This window comes from Balaenoptera borealis, assembly GCF_965194805.1.
Source record: "Balaenoptera borealis genome assembly, chromosome: 4".
Taxonomy (NCBI): Eukaryota; Metazoa; Chordata; class Mammalia; order Artiodactyla; family Balaenopteridae; genus Balaenoptera; species Balaenoptera borealis.
In genome coordinates, this window is record NC_138861.1 from 148756057 (window position 1) to 148768842 (window position 12786).

At 51.6% G+C, this 12786-nt stretch overlaps 1 protein-coding gene and 1 long non-coding RNA gene across 11 annotated transcripts in view; one reads left to right on the forward strand and one right to left on the reverse strand.

Annotated features, from left to right (window-relative positions):
* Positions 1–1106: 1106 nt before the first annotated feature.
* On the reverse strand, positions 1107–2633 carry LOC309628206. Its single transcript, XR_014244245.1, has 2 exons — positions 1731–2633; positions 1107–1390 (listed from the first exon to the last, which is right to left on the reverse strand). It is a non-coding gene; the product is annotated as an uncharacterized lncRNA (long non-coding RNA).
* A 12-nt stretch (positions 2634–2645) lies between these two features.
* The window catches only part of TNIP2 (TNFAIP3 interacting protein 2), a 72039-nt gene continuing 61898 nt past the window's right edge, over positions 2646–12786 (forward strand). For 4 of the 10 annotated variants that reach the window (XM_082390948.1, XM_082390949.1, XM_082390950.1 and 1 more), the window contains exon 1: positions 2648–3113. In XM_082390948.1, coding sequence (XP_082247074.1) covers positions 2835–3113 — 279 coding nt within the window. In that variant the 5' untranslated portion in view covers positions 2648–2834. Of the gene's footprint in view, positions 3114–12786 lie in introns of all 10 variants that reach the window. The other 6 variants (XM_082390945.1, XM_082390946.1, XM_082390947.1 and 3 more) reach the window with 5 other exon arrangements.

The following is a 12786-nucleotide window of genomic DNA, read 5'->3' on the forward strand; positions in this document are numbered from 1 at the left end:
AAAAAAAAATTATTTATTTAATTTATTCTCGGCTGCATTGGGTCTTTGTAGCTGTGCACGGGCTTTCTCTAGTCGCGGCAAGCAGGGGCTACTCTTCGTTGCAGTGCACAGGCTTCTCATTGTGGTGGCTTCTCTTGTTGCGGAGCACGGGCTCTAGGCACGCGGGCTTCAGTAGTTGTGGAACTCAGGCTCAGTAGTTGTGGCGCACGGGCTTAGTTGCTCTGTGGCATGTGGGATCTTCCCGGACCAGGGCTTGAACCTGTGTCCCCTGCATTGGCAGGCAGATTCTTAACCACTGCACCACCAGGGAAGTCCCTTTGCTTACTTTAAAAAAAAAAAATTTATTGATTGATTGATTTGGCTGCATTGGGTCTTAGTTGCAGCACGTGGGATCTTTGTTGTGGCATGTGGGCTCTTTGTTGCGGAGCGCAGGCTTCTCTCTAGTTGTGGTGCACAGGCTCTAGAGCACGGGGGCTCAGTAGCTGCAGCACGCAGGCTTAGTTGCCCTGGGGCATGTGGGATCTTAGTTCCCAGACCAGGGATTGAACCCGCGTCCCCTGCATTGGAAGGCGGATTCTTAACCACTGGACCACCAGGGAAGTCCCTTTTATTTGTTTTCTTAAAGAATTTTTACCCCTTTTCTTTCCTATACAAAGTTTCCTTATCTTGTAATTTTTTTTTTTTTTTTGAAGGGAGGTCTGTCTCCGCCACTAGAATGTTTGCCCATGAACCCCGTGCCTGATTCAGTCCCTGGATATTAGTTGAAGGCACAAGCATGTTGGGTACTTCCTACGTTAACTTATTGAATCCTCACAATGCCCTGTAAGGCAGATGTTGGAATTCTGCCATCCCTCATCCATAATTCTGAAATCCAAAAAGCTCAGAAACCCAAAATGTTTTTCTTAAACTGGGTGCGACATCTGACTTGAACAGCTGTAAGGCTTTTCATGGTCTTTATCTCACTTAGTTTGAATGGTCATCCTGTCTTTGCAGCAATGTTAATGTATCTGGTTTTGGGGTGCTGTCCAATGCCCCCGTGGGAGCACTGAGCAATATACTATTTGCTGGTTGTCTATTGCTGTGTAAAAAATGACTCCAAATGTCAGCAGCTTAAAACAATAAACATTTATTATGTCAGACAGCTTCTGTGGGCCAGGGATGTGGAAGTAGCTGAGCTGGGTGGTTCTGGCCCAGGGTTTCCCATGAGGTCACAGTTAAGATGCGTGTTGGGGGTGTAGGATGTGGTCCCAAGGTAGCTCAATTACTATGGCAGGCAAGTTGATGCTGGCTACCGGCATGAAGTCTCATGTCCTCATCACATGGACCTCTTCACAGGGCTACTTGAGTGTCTTCACGATACGATGGGTGGCTTCCCCCCAGAGGGAATGATCTAAGAGAGGGCGAGGCAATGTCTTTTGTGACCCAGCTGCAGAAATCACTCCATCATTTCTGCAATATCCTGGTGCTTACACAGGTCAGCCCTATTCAGTGTGTCAGAGGGTGAAATCACAAGAGCGTGAATCCCAGGAGTGGGATCCTTTCTGGATGCTGGCTACCCCAATTATATGTACCTATATCAAATCCAAAGATTCTGAATTTCGAAGTACGTGTGACCCCCACAATGTTAGATGAGAGACTGGGATGCCCATTTTACAGGTGAGAACCAGGTTCAAGGGCAGTTGAGTGACATGTGGGAGGTTACACTTACATCAATAGCAATGACGACTCACCTATCTCTAACAGCTCTGGGGCCAGTGCTACTTGGTTTTCTCCATCACTGCTCCAGCCAACAAGAGTGTGTCGTTCCTAACCTTAGTCACGTGGACTGTGGGCTCGAAGGGGCAGGCACTCTGCACTCCATCCTCTAATCCCCACAGCACACCTATGGGGTAAGCAGGGCAACTGTCTTTGACCTTCCCTCTGCAGCGGAGGAAGTGTGAGCTGGCTTCGCTTATACTTGTCTGATTCTACCAGCCTGTGGGTGTCTCCCCGGGCTCAGCCCAAGCTTGGGTATGGGTTACAAAAAGGGGAAAACACGCCATGCTGCTCTCAGGGGACCTGGCGAGCAGGGCAGCTCTGGGCAGGGGCCGGCAGAGGAGCCTGTGGGAGGGAACCTTTGAAAGATCACAGGTGTGCTTGGGGATCATTGCCGAGCACACTGAGACTTTGAAAAAGAAAATAGCCGTGGAGCCACGGAAAACCCCTCGGAGTTGGTCTGGGGAGCTAGGGGGAAGGAAAGGGATGGAGAAACGAGGACGGGAAAGGGCCAGCTCCCTCCTGCCTTCTGCCCTAAGAATACTTCTTGCGACCTTAGAGAGGGGATGCGGGGTCAGAGCATGCTCAGCACCTCGCTGGGCTCAGCTCGTGGAAGGTCGCCGTTTTCCTGGTGCTCGGTGTGGCCAGCCGGCCTGCAGCCCGGGGATTCGGACCCATGCTCGGGGCTAACACTTGGGGTCGTCTTTGGCCCCTTCTTTCCCTTCCATCAGTAACTACATCGCAGGCCGTTTGACCCCTCTCCTCGCCCGGGCCCGAGTCTCCGAAAGCTCCCCGACGCGAGGCGATGGGGCGGGTGGAACAGGCCAGTCACCCGCGGGCGGAGAGGCCGCGGGCCCCGGGCGGGATAGGACTGGGGCAGGGCCTGGCCTCTCGGCGGGGGGCGGGGCCAAGCTCTCCGGGGGGAGGGGGCGGGGCCTGGCCTTTCGGCAGGGGGGCGGGCCCGGGATCTCCGCGGGGGGCGGGGCGCGCCGGGAAAAGTTCCGGGAAGGTGGGCCTCCCGCCCAGGCCCGGCGCGGAAGTTGCCGGCGGCCCGTGCCCTCCCGGCCAGGCCCGGAGCCATGTCGTCTGGGAACGCGGGGTCCGGCGGGCGGGAGGGCGCCCCGCGAGCTGCTGCCGCGCTCTGCGGCCTGTACCACGAGGCGGGGCAGCGGCTGAGGCGCCTGCAGGACCAGCTGGCCGCCCGGGACGTCCTCATAGCGCGCCTCCGCGCCCGTCTGGCCGCGCTCGAGGGGGACACGGCGCCGTCGCTCGTGGACGCGCTGCTGGAGCAGGTGGCGCGCTTCCGGGAGCAGCTGCGGCAGCGGGACGGCGGCGCCGCGGAGGCCGCGCTGCGCCAGGTGCGGGGCGGAGAGGGCGCAGGCGGCGGAGGGGCCGCCAGGGGGCCGCGCGAGCCACGCTTCCTCGGCGCGCGGGCCGCGTGCCCGCCGTGTCCCCGGAGCGTGTGCGCCCGTCGGGCGTGAGGGCTGTGCGGTCTGGGTGGGTCTGAGCGGTTTGCGTCTGGGGGGCTCTGGGCGGGTGCGCGCCGCGTTAGGCGTGAGGGCTGTGCGTCGTGTCGGGTTCTGAGGGTGTGTGTCTGGGTTGTGTTCCGAGGCGTCTGCTCCCGCGTTGGCTCTGAGGGCTGTGTCTGCCTGTTTGAGTTCCGACGGGGTTGTGCGCTTGTGTCGGGTCTGAGGGGTGTGTGCCTGTTGGGTTTTGAGGGGTCTGACCGTGTTGCGTTTGAAGGGGTGCGTATCGCTGACTCGGGTGCTGAGAGGTGTGTGTGACCCTGTCAGTTCTGAGGGGTGTTCGTCCGTTCCGGTTATAAGGGAGGTGTGTCGAGTTGAACCTGAGGGGTGTGTGTGCGGTGTTACCACGTTGGGTCTGAGGGGTGTGTGTCCATATTGGTTATGAAAGGTGTGTCCGCTCCAACGTTGGGTCGGTGTGCATTTGTGTGCTGGCTTCTGAGGGGTATGTGTGCCTATGCAGGGTCTGCGGGTTGTGTGTCCATGAGGGTTCTGAGGAGTGCGTGTGCCCGTGTTGGGTTCTAGGGTATGCTTGCACCTCTCTTGGGTTCTAAGGGGTCTGTGCACTTGTGTTAGTGAAGGGTTGTGTGTCATGTTGGTTCTGAGGGTTGTGTGTTTGGGTTACGTAGAGGGGTCTGCTCCCTCGTTGGCTTCTGAGGGTTGTGTCTGTCCGTGTTGGTTCTGAGGGACATGTGTTTGTGTTGGTTCTGAAGGATGTGCGTTTGCGTTGAGTTCTGAGTGTTGTGTGGGCCCGTGTTGGGTTCTGAGGGATGTGTGTGCCTGTGTGGGTGTGAGGCTTGTTTTGTCATCGTTGGTTCTCAGGGGCGTAACTGTCTGAGTTGGGTTCTGGAGGGTGTGTATTTCTGTGTTGGTTCTGACGAGTTGTGTCTGAGTTGGGTTCTGGAGGGTGTGTATTTCTGTGTTGGTTCTGACGAGTGTGTGTGTCTGAGTTGGGTTCTGGAGGGTGTGTATTTCTGTGTTGGTTCTGACGAGTGTGTGTTTCTGAGTTGGGTTCTGGAGGGTGTGTATTTCTGTGTTGGTTCTGACGAGTGTGTGTCTGAGTTGGGTTCTGGAGGGTGTGTATTTCTGTGTTGGTTCTGACGAGTGTGTGTGTCTGAGTTGGGTTCTGGAGGGTGTGTATTTCTGTGTTGGTTCTGACGAGTGTGTGTGTCTGAGTTGGGTTCTGGAGGGTGTGTATTTCTGTGTTGGTTCTGACGAGTGTGTGTGTCTGAGTTGGGTTCTGGAGGGTGTGTATTTCTGTGTTGGTTCTGACGAGTGTGTGTGTCTGAGTTGGGTTCTGGAGGGTGTGTATTTCTGTGTTGGTTCTGACGAGTGTGTGTGTCTGAGTTGGGTTCTGGAGGGTGTGTATTTCTGTGTTGGTTCTGACGAGTGTGTGTGTCTGAGTTGGGTTCTGGAGGGTGTGTATTTCTGTGTTGGTTCTGACGAGTGTGTGTGTCTGAGTTGGGTTCTGGAGGGTGTGTATTTCTGTGTTGGTTCTGACGAGTGTGTGTGTCTGAGTTGGGTTCTGGAGGGTGTGTATTTCTGTGTTGGTTCTGACGAGTGTGTGTGTCTGAGTTGGGTTCTGGAGGGTGTGTATTTCTGTGTTGGTTCTGACGAGTGTGTGTGTCTGAGTTGGGTTCTGGAGGGTGTGTATTTCTGTGTTGGTTCTGACGAGTGTGTGTGTCTGAGTTGGGTTCTGGAGGGTGTGTATTTCTGGTGTGTATTTCTGTGTTGGTTCTGACGAGTGTGTGTGTCTGAGTTGGGTTCTGGAGGGTGTGTATTTCTGTGTTGGTTCTGACGAGTGTGTGTGTCTGAGGTGTGTATTTCTGTGTTGGTTCTGACGAGTGTGTGTGTCTGAGTTGGGTTCTGGAGGGTGTGTATTTCTGTGTTGGTTCTGACGAGTGTGTGTGTCTGAGTTGGGTTCTGGAGGGTGTGTATTTCTGTGTTGGTTCTGACGAGTGTGTGTGTCTGAGTTGGGTTCTGGAGGGTGTGTATTTCTGTGTTGGTTCTGACGAGTGTGTGTGTCTGAGTTGGGTTCTGGAGGGTGTGTATTTCTGTGTTGGTTCTGACGAGTGTGTGTGTCTGAGTTGGGTTCTGGAGGGTGTGTATTTCTGTGTTGGTTCTGACGAGTGTGTGTGTCTGAGTTGGGTTCTGGAGGGTGTGTATTTCTGTGTTGGTTCTGACGAGTGTGTGTGTCTGAGTTGGGTTCTGGAGGGTGTGTATTTCTGTGTTGGTTCTGACGAGTGTGTGTGTCTGAGTTGGGTTCTGGAGGGTGTGTATTTCTGTGTTGGTTCTGACGAGTGTGTGTGTCTGAGTTGGGTTCTGGAGGGTGTGTATTTCTGTGTTGGTTCTGACGAGTGTGTGTGTCTGAGTTGGGTTCTGGAGGGTGTGTATTTCTGTGTTGGTTCTGACGAGTGTGTGTGTCTGAGTTGGGTTCTGGAGGGTGTGTATTTCTGTGTTGGTTCTGACGAGTGTGTGTGTCTGAGTTGGGTTCTGGAGGGTGTGTATTTCTGTGTTGGTTCTGACGAGTGTGTGTGTCTGAGTTGGGTTCTGGAGGGTGTGTATTTCTGTGTTGGTTCTGACGAGTGTGTGTGTCTGAGTTGGGTTCTGGAGGGTGTGTATTTCTGTGTTGGTTCTGACGAGTGTGTGTGTCTGAGTTGGGTTCTGGAGGGTGGTGTGTATTTCTGTGTTGGTTCTGACGAGTGTGTGTGTCTGAGTTGGGTTCTGGAGGGTGTGTATTTCTGTGTTGGTTCTGACGAGTGTGTGTGTCTGAGTTGGGTTCTGGAGGGTGTGTATTTCTGTGTTGGTTCTGACGAGTGTGTGTGTCTGAGTTGGGTTCTGGAGGGTGTGTATTTCTGTGTTGGTTCTGACGAGTGTGTGTGTCTGAGTTGGGTTCTGGAGGGTGTGTATTTCTGTGTTGGTTCTGACGAGTGTGTGTGTCTGAGTTGGGTTCTGGAGGGTGTGTATTTCTGTGTTGGTTCTGACGAGTGTGTGTGTCTGAGTTGGGTTCTGGAGGGTGTGTATTTCTGTGTTGGTTCTGACGAGTGTGTGTGTCTGAGTTGGGTTCTGGAGGGTGTGTATTTCTGTGTTGGTTCTGACGAGTGTGTGTGTCTGAGTTGGGTTCTGGAGGGTGTGTATTTCTGTGTTGGTTCTGACGAGTGTGTGTGTCTGAGTTGGGTTCTGGAGGGTGTGTATTTCTGTGTTGGTTCTGACGAGTGTGTGTGTCTGAGTTGGGTTCTGGAGGGTGTGTATTTCTGTGTTGGTTCTGACGAGTGTGTGTGTCTGAGTTGGGTTCTGGAGGGTGTGTATTTCTGTGTTGGTTCTGACGAGTGTGTGTGTCTGAGTTGGGTTCTGGAGGGTGTGTATTTCTGTGTTGGTTCTGACGAGTGTGTGTGTCTGAGTTGGGTTCTGGAGGGTGTGTATTTCTGTGTTGGTTCTGACGAGTGTGTGTGTCTGAGTTGGGTTCTGGAGGGTGTGTATTTCTGTGTTGGTTCTGACGAGTGTGTGTGTCTGAGTTGGGTTCTGGAGGGTGTGTATTTCTGTGTTGGTTCTGACGAGTGTGTGTGTCTGAGTTGGGTTCTGGAGGGTGTGTATTTCTGTGTTGGTTCTGACGAGTGTGTGTGTCTGAGTTGGGTTCTGGAGGGTGTGTATTTCTGTGTTGGTTCTGACGAGTGTGTGTGTCTGAGTTGGGTTCTGGAGGGTGTGTATTTCTGTGTTGGTTCTGACGAGTGTGTGTGTCTGAGTTGGGTTCTGGAGGGTGTGTATTTCTGTGTTGGTTCTGACGAGTGTGTGTGTCTGAGTTGGGTTCTGGAGGGTGTGTATTTCTGTGTTGGTTCTGACGAGTGTGTGTGTCTGAGTTGGGTTCTGGAGGGTGTGTATTTCTGTGTTGGTTCTGACGAGTGTGTGTGTCTGAGTTGGGTTCTGGAGGGTGTGTATTTCTGTGTTGGTTCTGACGAGTGTGTGTGTCTGAGTTGGGTTCTGGAGGGTGTGTATTTCTGTGTTGGTTCTGACGAGTGTGTGTGTCTGAGTTGGGTTCTGGAGGGTGTGTATTTCTGTGTTGGTTCTGACGAGTGTGTGTGTCTGAGTTGGGTTCTGGAGGGTGTGTATTTCTGTGTTGGTTCTGACGAGTGTGTGTGTCTGAGTTGGGTTCTGGAGGGTGTGTATTTCTGTGTTGGTTCTGACGAGTGTGTGTGTCTGAGTTGGGTTCTGGAGGGTGTGTATTTCTGTGTTGGTTCTGACGAGTGTGTGTGTCTGAGTTGGGTTCTGGAGGGTGTGTATTTCTGTGTTGGTTCTGACGAGTGTGTGTGTCTGAGTTGGGTTCTGGAGGGTGTGTATTTCTGTGTTGGTTCTGACGAGTGTGTGTGTCTGAGTTGGGTTCTGGAGGGTGTGTATTTCTGTGTTGGTTCTGACGAGTGTGTGTGTCTGAGTTGGGTTCTGGAGGGTGTGTATTTCTGTGTTGGTTCTGACGAGTGTGTGTGTCTGAGTTGGGTTCTGGAGGGTGTGTATTTCTGTGTTGGTTCTGACGAGTGTGTGTGTCTGAGTTGGGTTCTGGAGGGTGTGTATTTCTGTGTTGGTTCTGACGAGTGTGTGTGTCTGAGTTGGGTTCTGGAGGGTGTGTATTTCTGTGTTGGTTCTGACGAGTGTGTGTGTCTGAGTTGGGTTCTGGAGGGTGTGTATTTCTGTGTTGGTTCTGACGAGTGTGTGTGTCTGAGTTGGGTTCTGGAGGGTGTGTATTTCTGTGTTGGTTCTGACGAGTGTGTGTGTCTGAGTTGGGTTCTGGAGGGTGTGTATTTCTGTGTTGGTTCTGACGAGTGTGTGTGTCTGAGTTGGGTTCTGGAGGGTGTGTATTTCTGTGTTGGTTCTGACGAGTGTGTGTGTCTGAGTTGGGTTCTGGAGGGTGTGTATTTCTGTGTTGGTTCTGACGAGTGTGTGTGTCTGAGTTGGGTTCTGGAGGGTGTGTATTTCTGTGTTGGTTCTGACGAGTGTGTGTGTCTGAGTTGGGTTCTGGAGGGTGTGTATTTCTGTGTTGGTTCTGACGAGTGTGTGTGTCTGAGTTGGGTTCTGGAGGGTGTGTATTTCTGTGTTGGTTCTGACGAGTGTGTGTGTCTGAGTTGGGTTCTGGAGGGTGTGTATTTCTGTGTTGGTTCTGACGAGTGTGTGTGTCTGAGTTGGGTTCTGGAGGGTGTGTATTTCTGTGTTGGTTCTGACGAGTGTGTGTGTCTGAGTTGGGTTCTGGAGGGTGTGTATTTCTGTGTTGGTTCTGACGAGTGTGTGTGTCTGAGTTGGGTTCTGGAGGGTGTGTATTTCTGTGTTGGTTCTGACGAGTGTGTGTTTCTGAGTTGGGTTCTGGAGGGTGTGTATTTCTGTGTTGGTTCTGACGAGTGTGTGTGTCTGAGTTGGGTTCTGGAGGGTGTGTATTTCTGTGTTGGTTCTGACGAGTGTGTGTGTCTGAGTTGGGTTCTGGAGGGTGTGTATTTCTGTGTTGGTTCTGACGAGTGTGTGTGTCTGAGTTGGGTTCTGGAGGGTGTGTATTTCTGTGTTGGTTCTGACGAGTGTGTGTGTCTGAGTTGGGTTCTGGAGGGTGTGTATTTCTGTGTTGGTTCTGACGAGTGTGTGTGTCTGAGTTGGGTTCTGGAGGGTGTGTATTTCTGTGTTGGTTCTGACGAGTGTGTGTGTCTGAGTTGGGTTCTGGAGGGTGTGTATTTCTGTGTTGGTTCTGACGAGTGTGTGTGTCTGAGTTGGGTTCTGGAGGGTGTGTATTTCTGTGTTGGTTCTGACGAGTGTGTGTGTCTGAGTTGGGTTCTGGAGGGTGTGTATTTCTGTGTTGGTTCTGACGAGTGTGTGTGTCTGAGTTGGGTTCTGGAGGGTGTGTATTTCTGTGTTGGTTCTGACGAGTGTGTGTCTGAGTTGGGTTCTGGAGGGTGTGTATTTCTGTGTTGGTTCTGACGAGTGTGTGTGTCTGAGTTGGGTTCTGGAGGGTGTGTATTTCTGTGTTGGTTCTGACGAGTGTGTGTGTCTGAGTTGGGTTCTGGAGGGTGTGTATTTCTGTGTTGGTTCTGACGAGTGTGTGTGTCTGAGTTGGGTTCTGGAGGGTGTGTATTTCTGTGTTGGTTCTGACGAGTGTGTGTGTCTGAGTTGGGTTCTGGAGGGTGTGTATTTCTGTGTTGGTTCTGACGAGTGTGTGTGTCTGAGTTGGGTTCTGGAGGGTGTGTATTTCTGTGTTGGTTCTGACGAGTGTGTGTGTCTGAGTTGGGTTCTGGAGGGTGTGTATTTCTGTGTTGGTTCTGACGAGTGTGTGTGTCTGAGTTGGGTTCTGGAAGGTGTGTATGCCCGTTTCTGTTCCAGGGGGTTGTGCACCTAGATCTAAGGGTTGTTGTGTCCGCGTTGGTTCTTGGGTGTGTGTCATATCGGTTTCTGAGTGATCTGCTCCCATGGTAGGTCTGAGGGCTGTGTCTTCCCGTGTTCAGTTCGGAGAGGTGTTTGTGCTTGTATGGATTCGAAAGGGTGTGCGTCTGTATTGGGTCTGAGTGGTGTGTGTCTGTGTTGATTCCGGATGTGTTTATCCCTATTGGGTCTGAGTTGTGTGTGTGCCCCTGTGTAGAGTCCGGGGCTGCGTCTGCTCCCATGGTGGGTTCTGAAGGGTGTGTTTCCCCAGTTGTGTTGAGGGGTGTGTGTATGTGTTGATTCTGAGGGTTATGTGCTCATTTTGGTTCTGAGGGCTGTGTGCCTGTGTTGCATTTGAGGGTTATGTGTGTCCATGTTAATTCTAAGGGGTATGTGTTTGTGTTGGTTTTGAGGTATGTTTGTGTGTGTTGGAGTCTGAGGGGTGTGTGTGTTTGACTGGGGTCTGTGGGCTGTGTGTCTGTGTTGGTTCTGATGGGTGTGTGTTCATGGTGGGTCTGAGAGATATGTGTGCTTGCTGGCACTGAGGATTGTGTTTCCTAGTTGGGTTCTGAGTGGTGTGTGCCCACTTTTGGTATAAAGGGTATTTGTTCGTATTGGTTCTGAGGCGTGCGTGCGCCTGTGTTGGATCTGAGGGGTGCGTGTCTCTGTGTTGGGTTGATGAGTGTGTGCCTGTGTCGTGTCTGAGTGTGTGCTGCACATATTGGATCTCAAGTTTTTGCGTCCATGTTCGGTTGAGGAAAGTGTGCCGTGTTGGTTCTGAGGAGTGGAGTCCTTGTTGGTTCTCAGGGGTGTGTGTGTTCATGTTGTGTCTGTGGGTTACGTGTCTGATGGTTCTCAGTGGTGTGTCTGTGTTGGGTGTTGAGGGTGTGTGTGTGTGTTCGTTCTGAAGGGCGTCTGCATGTGTTGGGTTCTGAGTAGTGTGTTCCCATATGAGTCTGAGGAGCGTGTGCCCCGGCTGGTTTCTGAGGGGTATGTGCCTCCATGTCGGGTTCTGAGTGGTGTGTGTGTGTGTGTGCGTGCGTGCGTGCATGCCTGTTTTGAGTTCTGAGGGGTATGTGTGCCTGTTTGGACTCTGAGAGGTGTGTATGTGTGTTGGGTTCTGAAGGTTGTCTGTCTCTGATGGTTTTGAGGGTTGTGTGTGTGCTGGTGTTAAAACTGATGGTTGTGTACCCATTGAGTTCAGAGGGGTCTGCTCCCATGTTGGGTAGGAGGGGAATGTGTGCTCCTGTGTCGGGTCTGAGGGGTGTGTGTCTGTGTTGGGTTGTGGCGTGTGTACCTGGATGGTATATGAGGTGTGTGAGCGCTTGAATTGGGTGCTGAGGAATGTGTGCTCCTGTGTTGGGTCTGAGGGGTGTGCGCCTGTGTTGGGTCTTAGGGATGAGTGTGCATGTTATTTGTATTTGGAGCGTGTGTGCACCTGGAAGGTTCTGTGTATGTGTGTGTTCATGTTGAGTTCTGCATTGTGTGCGCAGACATTGGGCCTGGGTGTGTGTGTGTAGGACATGCGTATAGGCTCCTGGTGTGTGTGTCTGAGTTGGGTTCTTGGGTGTGTTTGTGTTGTGTTGGGTTCAGGGCCATATGAACCATAGTTATGTTCTGGATCTCTCTTAGCCCTAGCTGTGAATGTATCTTTCAGTAGTAACACTTCTGCTCTGCTGGGAGTGATGGCAGAGTGGGAGCCTGCCAGAGTGTCTGATAATAGACTTAAATCCTTAACTTTTCCTCCTTCATATCCTTGTCAGCGATATTATGTCTATCTGTGTGAAATATTAAACACCCAGATCAGGAGTGAGAGTAATAGTATTTTTCTACAACAGTTCGGAAGTGCCCCACACATTTTGGTGAACTCTGGTCTATTATCCCATTCGGTGCATAGCTATTATCTGGGTTTTCCCAGGAAAGAAATTAGGCCTGCAAAAGACAATTTTCACTTCCAGGCTTGACCCTGCAGCCGGATTTTAGAGTGAGAAAGAGACATGCCTTTTTTTCTTTTAATAAAAGTAATTCTGAATATCTGAAAAATATCTGAAAAAAATTCAAGTAAAAGTAATTTTGAATATCTGAAAAAATAGAGGAAAGAATAAAGAATAAAATCACCACCACAATCCCACCACAGAGGGATGACCACAGGGGATAATCTCTTGGCATGCCTCTTCCCTGTCTTTCCTTTAACTATAGGGTAGGTATATACTTGGCATGTTTGAGTTCATGCTGTCTATACAGTTTTACTTAATTATCATGTCAATATTTTCTTACCTGCATCATTTTAAACGCCTTTAGAAGCCAGATGTCTTCCTCACTCCAGCTCTCTCCCTTTTCCTGGGGAAGGTGGATTATTACTCAACCAGGGCAGAAGGAAGTCACCTGGTCTGCACCACTGATCTTAGTGTCATGGACACCAGGAGCCATAGATGAGTGTAGACTGGGGACCAGAGCACATCCTACCCAGAACGGGACTCTGCTTGCAGTCTGCTGGCCATTGGTGCTCAGTTGACATGTGTCCCCAGCATCCTGTGGCCCCAGAGCCTCTAACCAAAACCCAGATAGAGTCAGGTCTGTAATCCTAGTACTACTGGTCCTTTCACTGTACGTTTTTATTTTGTCTGCGTTGGGTCTTTGTTGCTGCACGCGGGCTTTCTCTAGTTGTGGCGAGCGGGGGCTACTCTTTGTTGCGGTGCGCAGGCTTCTCATTGCAGTGGCCTCTCTTGTTGCGGAGCACGGGGTCTAGGAGTGCGGGCCTCAGTAGTTGCAGCATGTGGGTTTGGTAGTTGCGGCATGCGGGCCCTAGAGCGTGCAGGCTTCAGTAGTTGTGGCTCATGGGCTCCAGAGCGCTGGCTCAGTAGTTGTGGCGCATGGGCTTAGTTGCTCTGCGGCATTTGGGATCTTCCCGGACTAGGGCTCGAACCCGTGTCCCCTGCATTGGCAGGCGGATTCTTAACTACTGCACCACCAGGGAAGTCCCTCAATGTAGGTTTTGTTTTAGGATTTTAATTATTTCAGGAGCAATTTAATGATCTGGTATCTTATGCAATTATATATTTGTTGCTTACCCCTACATCTTTCTGGGGTTGGTCAGAGAACCTGGGGAAGAATGGAGAGGTTT